At 39.2% G+C, this 24706-nt stretch overlaps 1 protein-coding gene and 1 long non-coding RNA gene across 2 annotated transcripts; both read left to right on the forward strand.

The window, feature by feature from the left end:
* The first annotated feature begins 499 nt into the window (after positions 1-499).
* On the forward strand, positions 500-5584 carry LOC113069016 (scavenger receptor cysteine-rich type 1 protein M130-like). Its single transcript, XM_026242001.1, has 6 exons — positions 500-542; positions 621-944; positions 1021-1338; positions 1573-1875; positions 5200-5271; positions 5568-5584. The coding sequence occupies exons 1-6, from the start codon at positions 500-502 to the stop codon at positions 5582-5584; spliced, it is 1077 nt and encodes a 358-aa protein (XP_026097786.1).
* A 1855-nt stretch (positions 5585-7439) lies between these two features.
* LOC113069027 (uncharacterized) lies at positions 7440-7890 on the forward strand. The gene is made up of 3 exons (XR_003279646.1): positions 7440-7508; positions 7644-7706; positions 7843-7890. It is a non-coding gene; the product is annotated as an uncharacterized LOC113069027 (long non-coding RNA).
* Positions 7891-24706: the final 16816 nt, after the last annotated feature.

Consider the following 24706-nt stretch of genomic DNA (forward strand, 5'->3'; position numbering starts at 1 on the left):
TTTCCTTTGTTTTTGATACTTTGTGTCTTAGATGTAAGATATTCTGTCTTAAATGTATTATATTACAAAATATTTTCCCCCAAATTATTTTCTACATTGTTACCGAATGACTAAGTAATAATATGAACCCTCTTTACATTATTCTACACACGTAAAGAAAATATTTTTCTAATGGGCCATGTAGTGACTAAAGTTATTTGCGCAGGTTACACAGATCTCAGACTGGTAAACGGCTCAGACTCTTGTTCTGGAAGAGTTGAGCTTAAGTTCATTACTTGGTGGGGCACAATGTGTGATGCATGCTGGGATACTAGAGCTGCCAGTGTCCTCTGTAGACAGCTGAATTGTGGGATTGCTGTGACTGTTGTGGGATCAGACTGGTTTGGAGAGGGAAGTGGTGAAATCTGGGCTGATGTGTTTGATTGTGACGGGAATGAAACAAAACTCTCAGAATGTTCCATCTCTTCATGGAGTCGAGCTGAATGTTCTCACAGACGAGATGTTGGAGTCATCTGCTCTGGTAAACCTATTAGACGCTGAAAGTGTTTAGTTACTGAAAAATATTTAATGTATTTTAATGTATGTATTTTTAAATCTCATTACATTTTAACACATTTCAGATTCCTCACTGGCTCTTCATGATGGACTGGTGCGGTTGTCTGGAGAAAGACAGTGTGAGGGGGAGCTGGAAGTTTTCCTCCATCAGGTCTGGAGGAGAGTTCTGCTGGACTCCTGGAGTCTCACTGAATCCTCTGTGGTCTGCAGACAGCTGGGCTGTGGCTCTGTGCTGAACTTCTACGGCTCCTCTTCATCCAGTCCTGAACACAGTCATGAGTGTGTGACGGGCTTCCAGTGCTCTGGGAGTGAAGCTCATCTGGGGAACTGCAGCTCTCCACAAACTCTCAACTGCAGCTCCACACAACAGCTGTACATCACCTGCCTTGGTGAGAAGAACAACATCTGCAAAGATTTTCCAGATTTTCATGATCAATAATGTGTTTTTCTGTCTCTGAATATCAGGTCGAGGGTCCATCAGGCTGGTGGGTTCTGGGGGAGACTGTGCAGGGAGGCTGGAGGTTTTTCACAGCGGCTCATGGGGGACAGTGTGTGATGACTCCTGGGATATTAAAGATGCCCATGTGGTGTGCAGACAGCTGCAGTGTGGAGTGGCCCTCAGTAACCAGCAGGTACCAGCCTGGTTTGGTCCTGGTTCTGGACACATATGGCTGGATGAGGTGGAGTGTGAGGGGAATGAGACGTCCCTGTGGAGCTGCTCTTCATCAGGCTGGGGAAAACATGACTGTAATCACAAGGAGGATGTTGGAGTCGTGTGCTCAGGTAGACAGTTGTGTAAAAAAAAAAAAAAATCTAAAGTAGTGAGCACACATCTCGACAAACTATGTGCTGGTGTTAAAAAAAAAAGATAAAATAACAGCACACATCTTTAATAAACTGCTAATTTTGTTTGGGTCAAAACATTGCATTGGAGTATTTTAGCCACCCATGTGTAATTCTTCAGTGGTTGTAAAAAATTAGTTTGGGTGAAAGCTGAGTATATATGTTTCCATCTAGAGTTTAAAGAGGTCAGGTTATCTGAGGGCTGTGAAGGGAATGTGGAGGTTTTCTACAATGGATCCTGGGGTAATGTGTGCTGGAACCAGATGGACAGAGACACAGTGAGTCTGATCTGTCAAGAGCTGAACTGTGGAAGATCTGGTCTTTTGTCTGCTTCTACACCAAGACTGAAATCAGCTCCTAACTGGCTGGATAAAGTTACATGTCGACCACATGATTCAAGTCTGTGGCACTGTCCATCTTTAGCCTGGGGACAGAATGACTGCAAAGGGGATGAAGTGGCCACAATCACCTGTTCAGGTAATTTTTAAGGAATATCTGACGATGGGCTGTTGATTTACTAGAAAATTAAAGTGGTGATGCGGCCAACACGCGAACCGGATTCAATTATTCCACTTATACTACAGTTACCACATCTCAAGACATCAATCAGATGATATGTGTCAAGGTATTTGTCTGATTTTTGTACTTAGAACACTATTGTGAGTAGAGCTGCATCCCAAATGGCACAATATACAATATATTTATATATATTGTCCTTCTTGACTTGAGCGCTGCCTTTGATACTGTCTCACATAGCGTACTTCTTGACAGATTAGCTTCCATTGGTATTACTGGCACTGCTCTGTCTTGGTTTACTTCATATCTATCTGGACGCAGTCAGCGTATTCAATTAAAAGGTTTTGGTTCAAGACTATCTACAGTCACCACTGGTGTTCCCCAAGGTTCTGTTTTGGGCCCACTTCTCTTCCATATATATATGCTCCCTCTTGGTAATATTTTAAGGAAATATGGTATTCATTTTCACTGTTATGCGGATGACACCCAACTTTACCTGTCTGCCAAACCTACCGGTTCTTTTCCTCCGCCATCTTTGTCAAGCTGTTTAGCTGAAATTAAAGACTGGCTTTCAGCAAACTTCTTGAAATTAAATGGCAATAAAACTGAGGCTCTGCTTGTTGGCACTAGATCTGTTGTGTCTAAATCTAATTGTTTCTCTTTACACATTGATAATACTGCAATCTGTCCTTCCTCTCAGGTCCATTTCTTTCAAATAATAATACTGCAGTGCACGCACTAGTCACCTCACGTATAGACTACTGCAATGCTCTTTTCACAGGTATTCCCTCCAAATTGCTGAATAAGCTTCAATTGGTTCAGAATTCTGCAGCTCGTGTTCTCTCTAGAACACCTTATACTGATCACATTTCTCCGGTCTTCCAGTAAAATATAGAGTTGAATTCAAAATCTTGCTACTCACTTATAAGGCACTTCATAATCTTGCACCACAATACCTTACTCAACTTCTCCAGATTTATACTCCTTCACGTGCACTTAGATCTTCATCTTCAATTTTTCTTGTGGTACCTCGGATTCCATGAAGTGTCCAACATTTCACAACATTCATTTTTTGGTTATTTAAAAGGGTCGTTAGATGCAAATTTTGTTGTTCATTGAATCTTTGCAAATCACCTTTCCTATACTATGCTAGTAAGTAAGTTTCACGGCTAAAGTAAACAGTATCGTGAGAATGGCTTGTCACCCCACGGAAGAGATGGGCGGGGTGAACAGAGCTCATTAGCATTTAAAGCAACATTGAGTAGAACAGTGCGCTAAAGACAGAGCTGATTTTTTCTACCATTGAGAAATTTTAACCATGTTATAGACTTTTCATTAGGACCCTAAAGAATCATATAATTTTGTGGAAAATGGGAATCTGATAACCCTTTTAAGTGCATCATCTAGGACAGGGATCCTCAAATCTGGACCTCGAGATCCACTTTCCTGCAGAGTTTAGCGCTAACCCTAATCAAACACACCTGAGCATGCTAATCAGTGTCAATCAATGGATGCATCCGAAAACTGAAAAATGCTGCCTTCGGAGGACGCATTTCAAGGTCGTGAGGCATCAAGGCATGTCCAAATTCAATGTTAGCTTCACTTCCTGTCTCCTGAGATGCCTTCATCTGGCCGATTTTTTAAGGCAGCATAGATGTATCCTTCGCTGCCTTTGATATCCCACAATCCTGTGCATTACATTCTGTGAGAGTTAAGCAAACAAAAGAAAGATGGCGTCTGAAAGTTGCGGTCGGTGGTCAGTTTGTGTGTAAATGTATGTTTCTGATCAACGTTTTCCACTTTTGATGTCATTTCTAGAAATATTGCAAATCAATATTGCAGTAATGAAATATTCACTTAGTTATCACCAAAGCTCTCTATGTTTTGCTGTAGATCATTAAACCATTACACTGCCTCAGAAGCCTGTCTGAAATCAGTTTCGTGAGGTGCCTTCATGCAAAAACGCTGCCTGCAAAGTCGTTGCCTGATAAGACAGCGAGGCAGCAAGTCACCTGCCTAAGTTTTCGGATGCAGCCAATGTCTTTGGGATCGTTCGAAAATGGCAGACAGGTGATTTTAATCAGGTTTGGAGCTAAACTCTGCAGTGCATTGGACCTGCAGGGTAAGATTTGAGGAAGGGGGATCTAGGAATTGAAAGTGCACTTTTTCTTTTTTAATTTTGTTTGAAATTTTTCTTTGTGATTTTTTTTTCTTTTTCTTTGTGCACTACTTTAACCTCCGTGAAGTTGGCATAGAAAAGAAAAGAAAAGAAAATAAAAGAAAAGAAATAATCACCAAACTATGCTATGCAATCCGTTTGTGCTAATTGGTTTGGTGTTTGAGATATTAAACATTGTTTTTTTGACCATGTGACCCCATGTTGCCCAAATCGTTCCAAATCAGCACAGTTCGCTTGCTCTCTGCTTGTTTGTGTTAGATACAAATGCTTTATAGATTTTATTTCCTTAAAAATAAACAATTGTTTTCATCTAATTCGCACAAAACCATTGTAATTTTTTTGTGCTCGATTTGTGCTGGTGTGTGCCATTGAAATAAAAACATAAAATATGTTTTCCCTTTTTAGAAGTAACAAACAGAATTTGGGGCAATGATGTTCCTCTCCACTCCCTGCTGTCCAAATCTCTCCAGATTTTTCATACTCTCCAAATGAACCAGTGCCGTTCATTTGTGCTCGATTTGTGCTGGTTTGTGCCATTACAGAAACCTTGCAGCAGTGACATCTTTATTTTTCTGTTTCTTTCTTTCTTTCTTTCTTTCTTTCTATAATTTACATGGAGTTTAAATCCTTTTGTTTGTGCTCAATTTGTGCCATAAAAAGATGAAAACATCAGCCATCTAAAAAAAAAACAATTATAGGCCTATTCTTCAGGGCTACGTTCACCATGCATTTCCCTGAAAATAAGTGCCCACCTTAGAACGCATCATCAGCCAGTCAGATTAAAGCTTTCAACTATATTATATTGTATTATATTATATTATATTATATTGTATTGTATTGTATTGTATTGTATTGTATTGTATTGTATCGTATCGTATCGTATCGTATCGTATCGTATCGTATCCGTATCGTATCGTATCGTATCGTATCGTATCGTATCATATCGTATCGTATCGTATCATATCATATCATATCATATCATATCATATCATATCATATCATATCATATCATATCATATCATATCATATCATATCATATCATATCATATCATATCATATCATATCATATCATATCATATCATATCGTTATGTTATGTTAATTCCAGAACAGAAAAGTCATGTGTCCCCTCAAAGCTATCTGACTTGGTCCACATTTCCCCACCAGAGACAGAGTTCAGGTAAGTTAATTTGATGACATAGAATATCTTAGCACTCATGCTGTATGTCAATGGTCAATGTTAAGTGCCACAGTCCTGCAGAATTTAGCTGAAAAAAAAAAATACAAATAAACTCACCTGCCTTTAGCTTTTTAGTAACCCTTAAACCTTTATTAGTAGGTTCAGGTGTGTTTCATCAGGGTCGGAGGCTTGGAGCTAAACTCTGTAGGACTGTGGCTTTCCAGCACAGACGTTGGTCCACCCCTAATGTACTGTATTAATGTAATTGTGTTTTTTGGGCATTTGATCTCATCCAGTGTTGCTGCTATTCTAACAATAATCTGCTGGTGATGAATGTGCTGTCTTGTCTAAATAATTTAGAACGCCTAGCTGTCAGACTGAGTGGAGGTAAGGGCCTGTGCTCTGGGAGGCTGGAGGTGTATCATAACGCTGTGTGGGGCTCAGTCTGTGATGATCAGTGGGACATCAGTGATGCTCAGGTGGTCTGCAGGCAGCTGGGTTGTGGAGCAGCACTGAGGGCTGATGGGAATTCAGTCTTTGGTGCTGGTGAAGGTGTTGTGTGGATGAACAGAGTCGAGTGCAGAGGGAATGAGATTCACCTGTGGGACTGTCCTCTCTCCCTGAAAAACCACACTGACTGCTCCCACAAAGAGCACGCTGGACTCACTTGTGCAGGTCACATCAATCACTGAGAAATATTTGAAAATTTTAGTGCTAATAATATTAGTTTATATAAATCACTAATTTACGTGAGTATTAATGTCTTTCTCTTTTCACAGATTTTACAGATGAATCAGTGTCCTCTACTCCTGCCACAACAACATCAGTTTCTCCTCCAGTTTCTCCTCCAGTGCGCTCAACATCAGTCTCTCCTCCACAAACTCTCTCCGTCCCCCCAGTGCTTGTGATTGTTCTGGGAGTTGTGCTCTTACTGCTCTTAGTGCCACTGCTTATACTGATTCAGCAGAACAGAGTGATGAGGAGAGGTAGGAGAGATCCAGAGACTGTCATATTGTGTCTTATTCAGTGTGTGATCAGTCATGTGTTGTGAACTGACAGCAGGTTTGTCTGTCTACACTCACAGCTCTCTCTAAGAGGAGACACAAGATGAAGATTGAGGCAGTTTATGAGGAGCTTCAGCGGAGACCCATAAACAGACATGGTCTTTTCACTCAGAGGGGTGAGTAAGTGTCATAGTGTGTGATGTGTTGAGGCCAACTGGGTCATAATTTCTTTCAGAGGGGTGAGTAGAGTAAATCACATTGATTCATTTGTGGGACTTTTTTGTGTATTATTTAAAATTGCTTAATTAAATAAAATAAGAGCTTAATTATGTCCTTAGTTTTACCATCAGTTCAAGCCCGAAAGGGCAACAGAGTCACTTTACAGACACAGTGATGAAGCTCGTATGTGTTTGCAGAACACAAGCCACGGACAGTTAAGACAGCTAACTCCACTGTATGTGATCTTGTCCTATTCTCTCTCTCTCTCTCTCTCTCTCACACACACACACACACACACATATCCATGCGCATGCTTGCGCGCACACACACAAACATACACACAACGGGCAAAACACATTTGAACAGTCAATAGCAAATACTTAAACTAAAGACAAAACATTCTCACAGTTACTGATTCAGAAAAGGCAGATTGTCTTAGCAAAATCAAAATTACTTCCTCTCCTGGGTTCACGAAACGGTCATCCATAAAATGCGTTGATGTTCTGTTGTAAGTAATCTTAAAGATTCCTAAATGCATATACTTTCAGAAGGCCAAATAAAGTGCTTTCTCCTAGATACACAGAGCATCTCCCTGACATGGCTGCTTCAACACTAACTGTGGTTGCTGAAACCATGCCTTCTTTCTTTGTGTGAACATTTGGGAAGCATTACGCAAATATTTCCACACAGTGACGTAGTGATGTGGGCGAGTTTGAATGAGCTGTTTTAGGGGGGCGTGGCAGAGCCTTAACTGTGATAAAGAATATCCCTTTGGTTTTGAGACTTTGGTCTTTGCAACATTGTAGATCTTTTTTGTGCACCAAGAGCTTGTTACACTCCAAAAAGAAAGGAAAACATGAAATCGTGTCATATGACCCTTTAAATGAATAAATACTTTAAATAAATACTGGGCCTCTGTTTTACTGTCTTTTCCATTAGCTAATTTAGAAGAGCAACAAGTCACACCTGAAGATTATGATGACATAATTACTGTTGGATTGAGACATTATCATGGTACAGGTTAATATTATTCTTTATAATTATTTCTACAAGTTTTAACATTTGATTTATATTCATTTTAATTAGGAATATGCATCCAGTTTTTGTACATTTAATGAATGCATTGCATTTGTCATTGTTTTGCTGTAGATGAATTACCAGAAAACTATGATGATGTCTTCATTGTACCACAGTTTTACAATAATAAAGCAGGTAGGGGGTGTCAAATTTCATCCTAGTTCATACAAACATGTTATGTTTTTTCTTTCGTTTTTCTTCAAATTATAGTTGCATACATATACAGTATATAAACTTGTTTATTTAATAATAGACACATTTTTATTTACAGAGGGTGTTAGGGGTGAAGTATGATAATCTGAAGAATGTCAGGGAATATGTGAGTGATATGTTTGGTACATTATTGTCACTTATTTAACCTTAAAGTGTTAGTACACCCAATAATCAAAATTGTGTCATTAATAACTCACCCTTATGTTGTTCCAAACCAGTGAGACCTCCGTTTATCTTCGGAACACAGTTTAAGATATATTAGATTTAGTCTGTGAACGAGTCAATCTTTCGTTCATTATCTGGCTCGGCTCTGTGTTCATCTTCAGTTCTCTCTTCACAGCAGTTCAGTCAGTGTACTGTTTGAGTAAATGAATTACTCCGGGATATTGGTTTGTTTGAACTCAGAGGGAGTGTCAGCCACATTAAAAAAGTTAACAGCTTAAGTCATTTGTGGATTAATGCTTATTGGAGACGCAAACCGTTTAAAACGATTCAGTTCGATTTAGTGAACTGGTTCAAGAAGATCCAGTTACATCGAGTGATTCATTCTGGAACTGGATATCACTACACTGCAGTGTTTCGAAATCTCACAATAGACCCGGAAGAGAAGACAATGCTGAATAAAGTCGTAGTTTTTGCTATTTTTGGACCAAAATTTATTTTCAATGCTTCAGAAAATTCTAACTGACACTCTGATGTCACATGGACTATTTTGAAGATGTTTTTCTTACCTTTCTGGACATGGACGGACCGTACACACAGCTTCAGTGGAGGGACTGAGAGCTCTTGGAGTAAATCTAAAATATCTTAAACTGTGTTCTGAAGGTGAATGGAGCTCTCACGGGTTTGGAACGACATAAGGGTGAGTTATTAATGACATAATTTTGATTATTGGGTGAAATAACCCTTTAAATTGAAATTTGTATTGTTTTTTTTTTTTTGTTTTGTTTTTGTTTTTGTTTTGTTTTTGAAACAGAATTGCTTTATGTATTGAATTGTTGTGGTCACAGTTGCTCATTTAACTTCACTGACAAAATTGATGAGTTAATTGTAATACTTTTTTAAAAGCATATATCGATGCATTAATTTGCTTTTGTTTTCTAATAACAGACTATGATGATGTGGTGTTGCTGCAAAGAAAACATGAAGCGACTGAATAACTGAAAGCACCCACTGCCTCAAATACTTTGAAAGTGTTTGTGGTCTTATGAACCGTATGTGTTAGCTGCAATTCAATTGTTCATTACATTTTGTATAATATGAACTAAATCAATTAACTTTAGCTACAAACTTTATTTAAGTTTATCTTTCTGGCCTTTTCAAAATTAAATGAAATTTCTATTTCCAGAGGTTTTACAAATTGTACTGATTTTGTAATCCCATTTTAAAATGTTTATCCTGTATACTTAGCAATTAAAAAGAAAAAAAAATCCTAACACTTAATTTTTTTGTATGTACTGTAATTGTATGAATTCAGTTTTTTTTTTTTGTCAATTTCTATCAGTCCAGTCTTCAACATTTAACAGCACTTTTTCCTCACATTGCCTTTTGAATGTATAACCACTTATCATATATCCCAATATATATATATATATATATATATATATATATATATATATATATATATATATATATATATATATATATATATATATATATATATATATATATATATATATATATATATATATATGTGTGTGTGTGTGTGTGTGTGTGTGTGTGTGTGTGTGTGTGTGTGTGTGTGTGTGTGTGTGTGTGTGTGTGTGTGTGTGTGTGTGTGTGTGTGTGTGTGTGTGCATTAATGCGCATGTAGATATTATTATTATTATGCTCTGGTCTGTAGTTCATTCTCAGCTCTCACAAAACCACATCTTTTCCTATCACTGAAATTAATCTGTAAATGTACTTGTACTTGTTGTGAATAATAATAAATGTATTATATCTGCATAATAATATTCAAAGTAATTATAGGCTGTAGAAGCTAAAACAAAAAAAAAAAACATAAAAAAAATAATAATCATGGGCTTCTTATTATATATAATTATATTATAATATATTTGTTGTTGTCATCAAATATAGTCTTCTCAATATAGTATAATAATAATAATAATAATAATAATGTAATTATGAATGCGTTTATCACATATTTGATGTTGCTGATGCTGTTGCTGATGCTATCTTCATTAAATGTACATACGTATGCATAATAATATTCATTGTAACTTAAGAGTTTATTTTAATGTGTGTGTTTGACAGGCCAGTAAAAAAAAAAAAAAACACATGAAGCACTACTGTTAATTTACCTAAAGTCGTCGTTGCTTGTTAGTTTGGTTGAACTGGATCATCAAAGATCAGCAACAAAGACATTAGTTAATAAAATGGGATTAGATACATTTGTGTTATTTAACATTTAATTATTGGAAGTTTACATATGCTGAGCTTGCATTTCACTGTTTTAATTCATTTTGATGAATACTAAATCTTTTTATTTGTTTATTTTATTGTATTTATTTAATTTTCTGGTGAGTGGGATGAATTAATGCACATTTACATTTAGTCTAGAACTACATCATGAACACACAGAGCACACAACACCTCTGTACTTCCGATTTCTCCCAATATGGGGACAGGAGACTTGCCAGTCAATGAATGGGAAAACAAAGTAACTGGCATCACTTTTTTGAAAAGAAACTCTGATATTTTAATGTAAATTAAGTAATGCGTTACTTTACAAGTTACCTGAAAAAAAGTAATCTGATTACATAACTGGCATTACTTGTAATGTGTTACCCCCAACCCTGGTTACGGGATGGCAGTTCACCCAAAAATGAAAATTCTGTCATTTACTCAATGTTTTTGATGAAAATTCTTTACAAATTAAGATGTTTTTGATGAAACCCAAGATGAATAAATACAATTAAATAAAAATAAAAAAAAATAATTATAAGTGTATTTTTCAATTTAGTGTTATGCAAATACTGTTCATACTTATCATATTCATATGATTTGTTCTAATGTCATAATTCCATAGGGCTACTGAGTTTTACACAATTCTTTTTGATAGCTCATTTATCTGGAATTCCAGTATTATAATAAGCCAGAACAACTGTTACGATACTGAGATGGCCAATATCACTTGCTCTGGTAAGAATTCATTTAATGATTAATAATGATTTTATTCATTTTTTTGTATTTTTTTTCTAGTAAATAAAAATAATACATTCATTCGTTTTTATTTATTTATTTCGTTTTCATAAATGTTTATTTGCCAATTTGAAATTGAGTTAAAAGTTTTAATTTCACATGTTCTAAATGAAAGAAAATCACGAGTCTTCAAAGAGTCATCTAACATACTCAGCATCTCCTTACCAAAGACAGTGTTCAAGTTTTAATAGTAAGATTAATATAAAATTATTAATTGGTTTTTCTTCACCATACAATTGTAAATTGTCTGTTACATGATAACTGATGAGTCTCTTGATGTATGCTGTGTATATTTTAGATGATGTTAGTCTCAGACTGAGTGGAGGCAAGGGTTGCTCCTCAGGTGGTCTGCAGGCAGCTGGGTTGTGGGACTGTCCTCTCTCTCCGAAAAAACAACACTGACTGCTCCAACAAAGTGCAGGTCACAGGAAAACACAAACAAATATAATTAATTTTAGGCAGTTTTATCAATCATAATTTTGAATGTGTTTGTTTGTTTGACAGATTTGCCAGATTTGTCAGTGTCCACTTCTCCTGCCACAACAACATCAGCTTCTCCTCCAGTTTCTCCTCCAGTGCGCTCAACATCAGTCTCTCCTCCACAAACTCTCTCCGTCCCCCCAGTGCTTGTGATTGTTCTGGGAGTTGTGCTCTTACTGCTCTTAGTGCCACTGCTTATACTGATTCAGCAGAACAGAGTGATGAGGAGAGGTAGGAGAGATCCAGAGACTGTCATATTGTGTCTTATTCAGTGTGTGATCAGTCATGTGTTGTGAACTGACAGCAGGTTTGTCTGTCTACACTCACAGCTCTCTCTAAGAGGAGACACAGGACGACGACTGATGCTGTTTATGAAGAGATTCAGCACAGATCCACTAACAGACAGTCTCTTCACTCAGAGGGGTGAGTCTGTTGAAGTGATCACCTTTATAATTAATATTAAAACATTTTATAATGTTGTTGTAAATAGCCAAAATTATGAATTTATAGCTGAAGGTATTTGTCTTTATCTGTTTTTTTTTTTTTTTACAGTGCTGACAAGTCTAATGATTCTACATGTCTTTTTTGACTGTTAGAGTTAAAGATATGTTAATCCTGTTAGGCTTCCTGCTTTTAACCACAGAATTCAACAGTGAAAACCACATCACTGTGTTTGTGCAAGCTGCAGTCAGGGTCAGAGGAGAGTACACAGGTGTTAGTCTGTGGGGGAGGTTTCAACAAGATATCCTACTCAGCATTTCTGAACTGTCTTAGTAAAGTAAAAGTTCACCCAAAATAAAAATACACACTATCAGGCTATCCAAGATGTAAATGCATTTGTTTCTTCATTGGAAATGATTTGATGAACTTAGCGTTACTTCACTTGCCCGCCATTGGATCCTTTGCAGTGAATGGGTGCCGTCAGAATGAGAGTCTATCCCTTGTTGTCATCTCACATCAAAATCCACCACTATGTTTGTTTAGAAGTCAATAATTTATTGGTTTTCATTTATGGACAAAATGGACCAGCAGGCTCCAGAAGAATGTCAACACCGATAGACTGAATTGTGAGAATTTTCCATACTAAAACAATCATTATAAAATAAATATGAAATAGGACAGAAAATATAACTTAGTCCTAGTTTAGCGAGAGTGATGTTGTATTTTTGGACATATTGTATGATTGAGACCTATGATGACGCCTCAACCATGAGAGAAGGTTATTTTTACAACCTAGTTTTTTAATGTTTGTTTTGGCATGACACATATTTGCATAATATGCATCTGCTGTACTAAAAAAAAAAAAAAAAAAAACACTGAAGAATTATGATAACATTGTTTGTGAACAAAATGTGAGAGCTGTAAGGGGTGAGTGTCATGGTGTTTCAATCAGACATATTTTATGTTCCATCTAAAACAAATAATTTTTTACGTCACATGCAATTTCAGCTAAAGTAGTCACCATCTGGTGCATATGTAGACTAAATTCAGAAGATATTGCAAAATTTACAGATTTATCTTCATTTCTTTATTGTAAATCATTCTTGCAGTTTTATTTTTAAATTTCATTTGATAAAAAAAAAAAAAAAAACCTTGAGGCTGAATTAGTAAATAACATGCAGTAATATAAATGGGGCCAATGTTTAATATACTTCAAAACAAATGGTCAAATGTGACCCTGGACCACAAACCCAGTCATAGGGATACATTTTCTGAAACTGAGATTGGTACGTCATCTGAAAGTTGAATACAACTTTCATTGATGTATGGTTTGTTAGGATCGAAAAATATTTAGCCGAGATACAACTAGGCTATTTGAAAATCTGAATTCTGGGTAAAAAATTAAATAAAATGAAAAGAATCTTTAATGCTGTCAAAATGAAGTCCTTAGCAATGCATATTACTAAGTTTTAATATATTTACGGTAGGAAATTTACAAAATATCTTCATGGAAAATGATCTGTACTTAATCTCCTATTGATTTTAGTATAAAAGAAAAAATTATCATTTTGACCCATCTTTTTTTTTTTTTTTATCATACAAGCGCCCATGCGCTCATTTGTGACTTAATTGATTGTTTATGAGCTGAGTTTGTAGACTCCGGCAAGCGTAACAAATTTTTTTTCAATAAAACCTTATTTCAGGAACATTAAAAAGATTATTCCCATTACCTTCAATTTATAATCCTTATTAAAGGAAAATGTAAGCTATGACCTATCTAAGCACATTTTAAGAGTTGATAATATGTTGGTAACGTTAATCAAGTAACATTATTCCTGTTCTGATAGCCATTATTAGTTTTGTCATTAGTAATCCCATCATAAATTGAAAAGTCTGCTAGTGTGTTGCCTTTTTTTGGACTCAGTACACAATGAGGAAAAGGCCTTTATCTTAAGATTTTTGTTGGATGGTTTGTTTATTTATTTATTAGGACTGGAGTGGTGAAACTTTTTTTTTTCAGTGTAATTAAAACAGTCAATGTCTGCTCAGGGACTGGATTTATGAAGTAGTCGAAAAATTTTTAATTGAAAATCTGATGCTTTGCTGTGATGCCGGTTTCAAGTTGTTCAAGCAGCCTAAACCAGCGGCCTCTCTCTAAAATGCAATTTATCACACTTTGAATGTTGTATTATTGTTTTGTGTCATTTAAATAATATTGTGCTAATGGATATGGTTAAACCCCAAAACCTAAATCTTGTACCATATTTATCTTAATGAATATACAATTTATCAGTATGTCATGCTTGAAAGTGACCAAGGGGACCAGCAGGAACAAACTGAGGTTAGACGAGGTTGCATGATGCACACTTTCAACTGCAGTTCACATTTTGATCACAAGGTGGAAACGTGTGATTGAGGAGATCTAGACTACTTAAATATGTGTGATGTCTCTATCTCTGTCTGTCTCATATCCATCCTTTTTCTTAAAATATAAGTAAAAACAACAACAGCTAAATTATCCAGTTCTTAATTTACATTTTGGCTTTCATCAGTACGTATTCATTCAGTTGCTATGGATCATCAAATTAGGGCCTTGCTAGGTCATACTGCTCTGCTGTAACCAATGGCCCAGAGATGAGAAAAATTCACCTCTTTGCTCCACAGTACAGATATTGTGCTCATATTAATCACTGGTCTATTCATTGCAGTTCAGCTGGATGGTGTTGTAATGCGAAGTGTTACTCACAAGCAATTAAATCACAAATGTTCTCCGGCAATAAAAGTTGTGTTCTCAAAGAACAGCTGTGACTGACACCAGCTTTATCTGCTGTCTGGTCACCGTGGGAACGCAGGTATACCGATTAAATTCTTACAGAGACTGCAGAAGCAGACGGGGGTTTCCATAGAGACTGCAGGAGGCCAAGTCCACAATAAGCAACCCCCAAAACTATCTTTACTGCAGCTCAAACATTCTCTGAAACTTCCCAGCCAGTTATTAGATAGATAGATAGATAGATAGATAGATAGATAGATAGATAGATAGATAGATAGATAGATAGATAGATAGATAGATAGATAGATAGATAGATAGATAGATAGATAGATAGATAGAAACAAACTTTTTGGATGGCCTGAGGGTGAATACATTTCCAGCAAATTATCATTTTTGAGTGAACTATTCTATATGGAGGCAGGTGTAATTCTTGTGCCGTCTTATATTGGAGGAGGGTTTGTTGCACCTCGCTACCATACCAAATGTTACTATTTAAGCAAGATATTCCTGTAACCCTCCAGCTTCCTATCACTCTATTGACACCAGGATGGATAGATCGGTTTAGCACACAGCACTGGCAGGCTTATCTCCACTGCTCACTAAATTGAGATGGGACCTGTGCCTAGCCGACGGTATCAAGCAGCTTTAGCCCGACCATGCGGGCATCAATCTACCGCCCCCTCGATGATCCTTATTCTCATATTTCAAGCCTTTCAATGCTCAAGCCAACAGCAGAGCCTTGGCTTCCTGTAATGGACATCAGACTCTGACCACAGATGTTTTGCCTGCTGTTAAATAGCCAATAATTATGAGCCAGATGGTGAGCAGTCTCACTTTAGTGCATATTGCAGATATTTGCTAAATACAGTTTCAAGCCCCAGAATCACCTGCTTTTTCTTAGTTTAGATGAGACTAAAGATAAATTTAAGAATTTGAAGAGAATGGAAAGTTCTGATTGATCTGTAATGTAAATCAATGCACCAATGGCTGAGAATTAAGGATGTACAATAATGATGTAATTTAGTGTTTTATATATATATATATATATATATATATATATATATATATATATATATATATATATATATATATATATATATATATATATATATATAAATATGGGGGGGTGAACTTTTGTGTCATTGTTTATTTTTCAAAGAAGGAGGGAAAAACTGCAAAGTCTTAAGATTAATCATGAACAAATGATATTTTAATTTACCTCTTCAGCTGCAGCATTGATATTAGCGTGTGTTTTGGTGTACATGTCTGTAAGAGTCGACTCGGGTTATGTCTCACAGTTCAGTGATCTAACAGTGCACAGTTGGCGGCACCCACTGACTCTGAGAACACCAAGTTTCAGTCAATGACTCATGATGTGTGGAGTGGGCGTCTGGACACTCATTCATAGAAATAACATCTCCTATGGACAGAACTTAGTTACTGAGTGCCGCTGGACAATTTACACAAAACATTCTATTTGTGTCCGTCTATCCATCAATTTGTCTGTCTTTTTTTTCCTGTGTCTATCAATTTTTTCTCAATCCACCTGTCTTTCTTTCTGTCTTTTGTTCTTTCTTTCTTTCTGTCTGTCTGTCTATATATTTATATTAGATCCATTATTAATTTATTCACCCATCTATCCTTAGTTAGTTTATTTATTGATTTGTTAATTTGCTCTGTCATTATTTCTGTCCCTCCCTCCCTCCTTCCCTCCATCATTTGTTTGTTTCATCCATCTGTCCATCTGTGTGTGTCATTGTTGTTGTGTTCTACCATTAGGTTTTCGGGGGTTACGAAGGGGTTAAGTTTTGCCTGCTGTTTTACGCATGCGTGTGAGTGAGTGAGAGAACTAGTAAAGTGATTATCCGTTCAGCCGTGTGTGCTTCATGTTTAATGGCTAACTGAAATACCAACATAACATTGGCGACAAAGATGGCTGAGTTTAGCTTACCACCGCCGGCCCCTTTTCTTCCCGTGCCTGGTGAACCGCCTATTCCATGGGCGAGCTGGATCGATGGCTTCACGGTGTACCTCGAGGCCATGGACTATGTTGACATACCAGATCGGAGGAAAATCGCTCTGCTTCGTCACTGCCTCGGGGCGGAGGGACAGAGAATATATCGCGCTCTCGGCGAAGCTGAGACGTATGAGGAAGCGGTTGCTCTTCTCGCACGCCACTTCACGGGCCAACAGCGAGTCATACTCCGCCGATATAAACTACGCAAGCGTCTTCAGCGACCGGGTGAGTCCGTGCAAGATTACGTGACTAATCTGCGTGACATGGCGCGCTCATGCAATTATGGGACACTTCAAGATCAGATTGTTCGTGATCAGTTTATTGAAGGCATACTATGTGACAAGACTCGAGAAAAACTGTTATTAGAACCTGACGAATTGACACTAAACCAAGCAGTTGTAATTGCACAGCAAGTGGAGGCTGCTCTGGAATGCTCAACACTACTTGCTGACGCGCGCCTCCCTGTGGACGTTTCCACGCAACAGTTGCGATCTTCCTGCCATTCAGGCCACTGCCATTTACCCACAGAAAAGACTGCAGATAGCAATGAAGGTTTTCCAGTGCAGCTTGCACAATTACAGAGAAACCAACGCAGTTTGAGCTTCTGTGGCAACTGTGGCTCCAGTTTGCACAATTCAAAAGCCCAAAATTGCCCTGCACGTGGACAGACATGCAGGAAGTGTCTTAAAAAAAATCACTTTGCCAAAGTTTGCCGGTCAGCTCCTGCTACACAAGCAGCACGGAGGAGACTCTCACCTGTCCGTAACGACTACACTGAGATAAGGCATGTATCATCTGGCCAGGTAGCTTTTAGGACGTGTACTGTGCTGCTGGAGGAGGTAAGCCTTCCACTCCTGATGGATACGGGAGCAGCGGCATCGTTGCTTAATGCCAGTACGTATCACAAGTTTTTCTCACATCTGCCATTACAACAACCCTGCACTTCCCTCTGTGGTTATGACAGCTCTAAGATTGTGATGCTCGGCGTTCTACGGGTCTCAGTACGTTATGGCTCTAAACATCTGCCATCATTTCCCTTCTACATTACTGAGCGGGGAGCCAACCTTCTTGGACTTGATCTATTTACAAGCTTGGGATTCACACTTCGAGATGAAAAGGGCTCTGATATCCACCATGTCACCTCCACCTGGCAACAGAGATGGCCATCACTGTTCGACGGACTGGGCTGCCTTACAACATTCACCCATAGGCCTTTGGTTGACCCTGTTGTGCCGCCGGTCATACAGCCCCTGCGCAGAATTCCCCTAGCCCTGCGGGAAGAAGTTACTGCGGAGCTTCAAATGATACTGGACATGGGAATTATTGAGCCGGTCAATGCATCTCCCTGGATTTCTAACCTGGTCATTGCAAAAAAAAATCAGGAGGAATACGAGTATGTGTCGACCTGCGCTCTGTAAATAAGGCGGTTATCCCAGATAAGTACCCCTTACCCACAGCTGAGGAGCTCACTGCTTACTTCTATGGTTCAACAGTCTTCTCAAAACTGGACCTGCGCCAAGGTTATCTGCAGGTGCCACTTCACCCTTCTAGCAGAGATCTCACAGCATTCGTCACACACGCTGGGGTATTTCGATATACTCGTATGCCGTTTGGCCTAAGCTCCGCCCCCAGCTGCTTTCAAAAGGTAATGACCACCATTTTGGCTGGAATTCCCGGAGTTGGAGTATTCCTGGATGATATAGTAGTCCATGCGCCAGATGTCCAGACCCATAACGACCGTCTCAGCAGGGTGGCCAGTGCTCTCATGGCACATAACCTTACATTAAATGGAGAGAAATGCACTTTGCAGCCTCAGCCATAGACTTTGTTGGGTACCGCCTCACGTCTAGGGGCATCGCCCCTCTTCAGTCAAATATTGAGGCGATACACAGAATCCCAGAGCCCACCTCTTCCTCACAGGTGGCCTCATTTCTTGGCATGACGGCCTATTACCTTCGTTTCTTGCCTCAGTACTCCCAAACCACGGCACCCCTTCGCCAGTTACTAAAGAAAGAAGAGCCATGGAACTGGACTAGTGCATGCTCCGAGGCCGTCAGAACACTAAAGTCCCAGCTTACCACTCCTCCTGTCTTAGCTCACTTCAATCCTGATAGTCAGCCTATCGTCACCTGCGATGCCTCTACACAGGCACTGGGAGCAGTGCTGTCGCAGATGCAGCATGGAGTGGAAAGACCTATAGCATTTGCCTCCAGAGCTTTGACACCCACTGAACAGCGCTACTCTGTAGGTGAACGTGAGGCCCTTGCTTGTGTCTGGGCAACTGAACGATGGCATTTCTTTCTCTATGGTCGGCATTTCACTCTCCGCACGGACCATCAGGCTCTGACCACACTCTTGTCGGCCTCTGGCTCAGGTCATAAACCCCTGCGTCTGCACAGATGGGGTGAGCGTCTAAGGCAGTATGACTATCAACTCAAGTTCACGCCAGGGAGGGACAACGTTGTTGCTGATCTGCTATCTCGATCAATTGAGGCACCCACACCAGCAGCCTCGCCAGGAAATTATGACATGGAGTCAGACCTCATTCAGATGCTTCACACACCTCTGCAAGAATCGGTCTCCTTGGAGCAGTTGCAGAGGGAGTCCAAGTGTGACCCCACACTTACAACACTGCGCACATACATACGCTCAGGATGGCCAGCACGGGTGCCCGAGGAGCTAAAACCTTTTGCTAAAATACAAAATGAACTGTCATGTTGGGGCGATGTGTGTGTCTCTAGAGGCCTGTGTACAGTGGTGCCACGCTGCCTGCGCGCACGTGTCTTATCAATGGCGCATGAGGGGCACTTGGGTATTGTAAAGGTTAAGCAAAGATGCCGGGACCTGGTTTGGTGGCCAGGCATTGATCGTGACATTGAAGGACTAGTCAGAGATTGTGAACCATGTCTACTCAGTGGAAAGACTGGACAACCGGTCTCACCCCCTTTGCAGCCTGTTCCATGGCCATCTCACCCATGGGAGCACCTTCAACTTGACATCTGTGGGGAAATTCATGGCCATGGCGTTCCCCACCATCAGCGCTTTCTGGTGGTCGTGTATGATCTCCATTCTAAATGGCCTGAGGTAATACCAGCCGGGACAGTTACCACACAGACCATCACTCAGATACTGGAGAGTCTGTTCGCTCGCTGGGGCATGCCCCGTGCCATCACTACTGACAATGGGCCGCAGTTTACCTCTGCAGACTTCTCCAATTTCCTGTGCAGTAAAGGAATTAAGCATTTCCGTGCCGCACTCTACCATCCCCAGGCAAATGGTGGGGTTGAAAGATTCAATCAAAGCCTTAAGAATGGCATTCGTGCACACCAGGCCCAGGGGTATACATTCCAAACAGCACTCAACTTAACGCTTATGCATTACAGAGCTAGCCAGCACACCACCACTCAGGCCTCTCCTGCTCTGCTTATGCTTGGCCGAGAGATGGACTTGCCATTGGACAGACTGAGACCACAGGAATTGTCAGCTACAGCCTCAGACGGCACCTGGGCAGCAGCCAAAGCTGCTGTAACTTCAAACCAGAAGCGAATGAAGGCCAACTTTGACAGAAGACACAAGGCCAAACCTAGTAATATAACAGTTCTAGACTGGGTTCGGGTCCGGAGACCACACCGTAGCAATAAAATGGCATCGTTTTGGTCTGAACCCCTCCAGGTGGATTGTCAGTTAGGGCCTGCCACATTCTTGTTGAGCGATGGTTCTCGCTGGAATGCTAGCAGACTGCGGAAAGTGCCAAACCCTTTCAACTCACACATGTGCTCACAAACAAAGGAGCTTAGTGGAGGGCCAACACACAGCTCGGTTTTTGCACCACCGCCACCGCTGCCAGTACAACCACGGGCAGGCCGAGTGCATCAAGGTTCCCCTGTCAGGGTGGTCCCGCATCAATCTCCACCAGCTGTGGGGCCTCAACCTCTTTATCCACTGCCTGATGGGAATCAGGAGGGCCAAGCAGTGCCGCAGTCAACAGTAACTGAGAGTCGGCCGATTCGAGCAAGAGCTCGTCCCGCATACCTAAAGGACTTTATCACAGAGTTTAATGCTTAGGTGTTTGGTAATTTCCTATGGTTACAGCTTAAGAGAGCACAGTTTTGTTCTTTGAAAGGGGGGGGAAATGTTGTGTTCTACCATTAGGTTTTCGGGGGTTACGAAGGGGTTAAGTTTTGCCTGCTGTTTTACGCATGCGTGTGAGTGAGTGAGAGAACTAGTAAAGTGATTATCCGTTCAGCCGTGTGTGCTTCATGTTTAATGGCTAACTGAAATACCAACATAACAATTGTCTGTTCTATTATTCTGTCTATCTAGAATTCCTGCCCACCATTAATCAGTATAGTAAAAGTTCCTTTAAAAATGGATGAGGTCAAAATGTATAAGGAAATATGGCCATTTGGTGTTTTATGTGTATAGGTCATTTATGAGCTAATGAGAGCTGTACAGTGTGTGCAGAAAGCAGGAGAAAGACACAAGTCTGTATAATAATAGATAGAAAGTAACCATAATGGCTTGCTCCCCATTGATCATTGTAATGAATGTCAACATAAAAATTCACTGTCACGTTTCTCTGTTCTCGCTGGCGATTTACGATATAACATCCATAAATTAGGCTCTGTAACAGGAATAGACAATCATGCTTAAATCCAACACCACGCTGAATGAACGAATGCGATGTATGGAGCTTGGATTAAAACACAGGTTTAGTGCCACGAGTATGAAGTGATTGTGAGTCAAACCCAAAGGTATAATTCCAGGGAGTTAGAGCTGGAGATCTTTAAATAATAGGAATGCTGTCATAACACAAGAAGTGGATGCTGTCACTAATCCTAGAGAGTTTCAAGCATCACTGGATAGGACACATGCTAAATAAATAGGAAGTGTCTTGAAAAATGTATCTGCTTTATTAGAACATAATTTAAGGGTTAGGGTTAAGCGTAGGGTTGGTGAAGGGTGATAGAATATACAGTTTGTACAGTATAAAAACCATTATGCCTATGGGATGTCCCCACTTTTCACAAAAACAAATGTCTGTGTGTGTGTGTGTGTGTGTGTGTGTGTGTGTGTGTGTGTGTCTGCGCGTGTGTGAGTGTGTGTGTATGTGTGTGTGTGTGAGTGTGTCAAAGGATATCAGGCAACAGAGCTCTAATGAAAGATGATTTCTGTTCTCTGATCCAAGGGGCAAGATGTCTATTTCTGGTTCCTCATATCAATACACATCCACCGCCGGCACCTCTGTCAGTAGCTTGGAAAGTCGGCGCTGTGCTTTGTATGCGAGAGGGCTCTCAACAGCCTTTTAAGAAATAAAGACAGTAATGAATTAAGTTATTTACAACAAACTGCATAATGCTCATTAAGATGAATAATAGAGATTCTCTTAAGCAGTCAAATGTATATTTTGTAAAACGTATATTGAAAAATTATACTTAGCTAAATTTTAATTTAACAAAAATGCTTTAATATGCTTTTAGAAGAATGTGTGTGTACCGAATAGACATGCATATTGAAAAATTATATATATTTTGTTGTGCATTTTTAACATGCTTTTTGTCATTATGCAGCCATTTCATGCTTATTTGAGCATATTTTTGCACATTTAGATTGACGTTTCTAGATAGTAACTGAAGTATAGAACTTCATTTTCTTTTCACGTATGTCAGTGCAGGAAACGCAGTCAGATAGGGCACATTGACTGTGGGTACTCATCCAGAATGTGTGAAATATAAGCAGCAGAAGTGTGATGCCCTCTAATAATTAAACCTTCAAATGACATGACAGCTTCTAGCTGATGATTACAGAAGGAGACGTGCAGTGTTTATGAGTCAGATCCATATGGAAGCATTGTGTTCACATGTTAACCAGAGCTGTTAGAAGTAAATCATTGCTACCTATCCTCATGCTTATTATTCAATCCACAATTTTTAGTTGGGTTTCAGCATTCAAATCATCTTGGCAGCTGCTTGATCAAGCCATGAACCACAATGTCTGTGAAGCATTGCAGGGTGACTGTGATGACCCTCATAATGGAGAGATGAGCTCCCTGTCCACTACATCCCCTCAACATGACAACACTCATATATCACAGAATAACCTCTGGCTCACACTGATCAGGATAGTGCTAATGCAAAATCAAAAATGGGCAGAGCGACAGATATAGGACAGGATTGGTTTACAGCAGAGCTAAAATCCATGTGCGAGGATTAATTCACTTAAAAATTAGCTGTGAATGTTTATAGAAAGAGGCTACAAGTTTAGATGTGTAAGTAACAAGGATAAATGCAAATTGGTGTTTACATGGCAAGAATGAGAAACCCAAACCATTTGAGAGCAACAGAAATTGCAGTCGAAGATTGTACAGCTTCAGGTCAGCTCAACTTTCTGCTAGTTTCTCAGACATCAGAAAAGCACAAGTTGTTCACAATCATGAGGCTTTCATCACGTCTTGCATTAGTCAACAGAAATGGCTAGAATGGAGAACATGTCAGACGTCAGCCCGATGGGAAATACATGGACCCTTGTTGCCTTGTTGTGAGTGACAGTTCAACAATTAAACTGACAAGGTGAACCCATTCACACACGCTGGCCCTGTAGCCTCTATCTAAGGAGACTAAATGCACTGTAGATTTCATAACATGCAAACAGCATGCAGGCTTTGACCACTCAGATGTCCAATCATTCCTGTATAATGGAAGCCAGTGGGGCGTTGGAAGGACGGTAGCTTGAAATGCTTTCTCTAATGCTTTATTCCTGATTGCTGTTAGAATAATTGACGGAGACTTGCTTGTATTTCATACATTGTTGGTTTTATTGAGCAGTGATGTGCTATTTTCAGTCTGGAGAGGTCTATCAGACATATTGTGTCTACCTTTCCAAACCTGCATTGTGTTATAGAAGAAGAATGACAACCAATATTTGTAGTGTAGCTTGGGATGTGACTTGATATTCCTGGAGCTAAAAGCTTGCATTATTTTATATTTTTACAGTACAGAGGTCAAAGTGATAGTAATGCATATAGGAACTAATAATGCTGTACATTACAGCAAAACATTGTATTATCATGTTATTACATTGTAATAATACATAGAAATATTTAAAAGGTAATATTCTACCAGGATTTGCTATGTTCACAGATATATCCTTTAAACCTTAAAAAAAAAAAAAAAAAAAAAAAATCACATGTTAAACATCTGAAAAATCAATATGGAAAATTACTTCACATTTTATTTTTCTTGAAAATTCTTCCACTTTTCCACTTTTCTTGAAGTACAAAATGTTCTCTTCTCAATCATGGCATTATGTATTTAAGTATTTTTGTATAATAATGCTAAACCACATATTTGACTGACAGTAAATGGCATGCTATTTTTTTCTTGTATAATAAACTAATAATAAAAAAGGCCATTGGAGTATTTTATACAAGAAAATCTAATTTCAGCCTTCCTACTTCAAAAGTATTTCTTGCCAGTTCTTTGTAATAATTTGTAACATTTCTGAGTGAAAATTGTTTAAAAACATTGAAGTGTTTTTCACATAACAAACCCATTGGGGATTATACAAATCCTCTCTTGCTCACTGTATCAGGGTTTATTTTGCGACGATGACTGGCTGACTCAGTCCTGTTCCACTTATCGGGCTGAAAAACGGCTTAAATGTGTTAAACGAACTTGCCTCTGGAATCTAGGCCTTTGGCAGTTCATGGCTCATGATAACAAGATGTAAGCTCAACATTAGTACCAACTGGTTTCCTGCCATATCCCTCCCCAGCAGACTGAGGAGACTGCAAGCCTTTGAGGCAGACGACTCTTTGATATCCGCAGAGATGAAGGAAATAGCAGTTGCCTGTCAGCACGATCAAGATTTTTTTAGGTGTGCCAGGCTTTTGATGAGGCACCTTTTAGCAGTCCGAGGCTCAGAGGTAAGATAGAAAGCTCTGCCTCATTCAACCACATCTCCTTTTGTGTTAAGCTTGGTTTTTATTCTTCAATACTTGCATCATGT

The sequence above is a fragment of the Carassius auratus genome, unplaced genomic scaffold (assembly GCF_003368295.1).
Source record: "Carassius auratus strain Wakin unplaced genomic scaffold, ASM336829v1 scaf_tig00000492, whole genome shotgun sequence".
Classification (NCBI taxonomy): Eukaryota; Metazoa; Chordata; class Actinopteri; order Cypriniformes; family Cyprinidae; genus Carassius; species Carassius auratus.

Coding starts and splice junctions, on each gene's coding strand:
- LOC113069016 (XM_026242001.1), top strand. CDS start 500: ATGTTGGAGTCATCTGCTCTGGTAAACCTATTAGACGCTGAAA. Junction 543..620: donor AAACCTATTAGACGCTGAAA/GTGTTTAGTTAC, acceptor AACACATTTCAG/ATTCCTCACTGGCTCTTCAT. Junction 1,876..5,199: donor GGCCACAATCACCTGTTCAG/GTAATTTTTAAG, acceptor TGTTAATTCCAG/AACAGAAAAGTCATGTGTCC.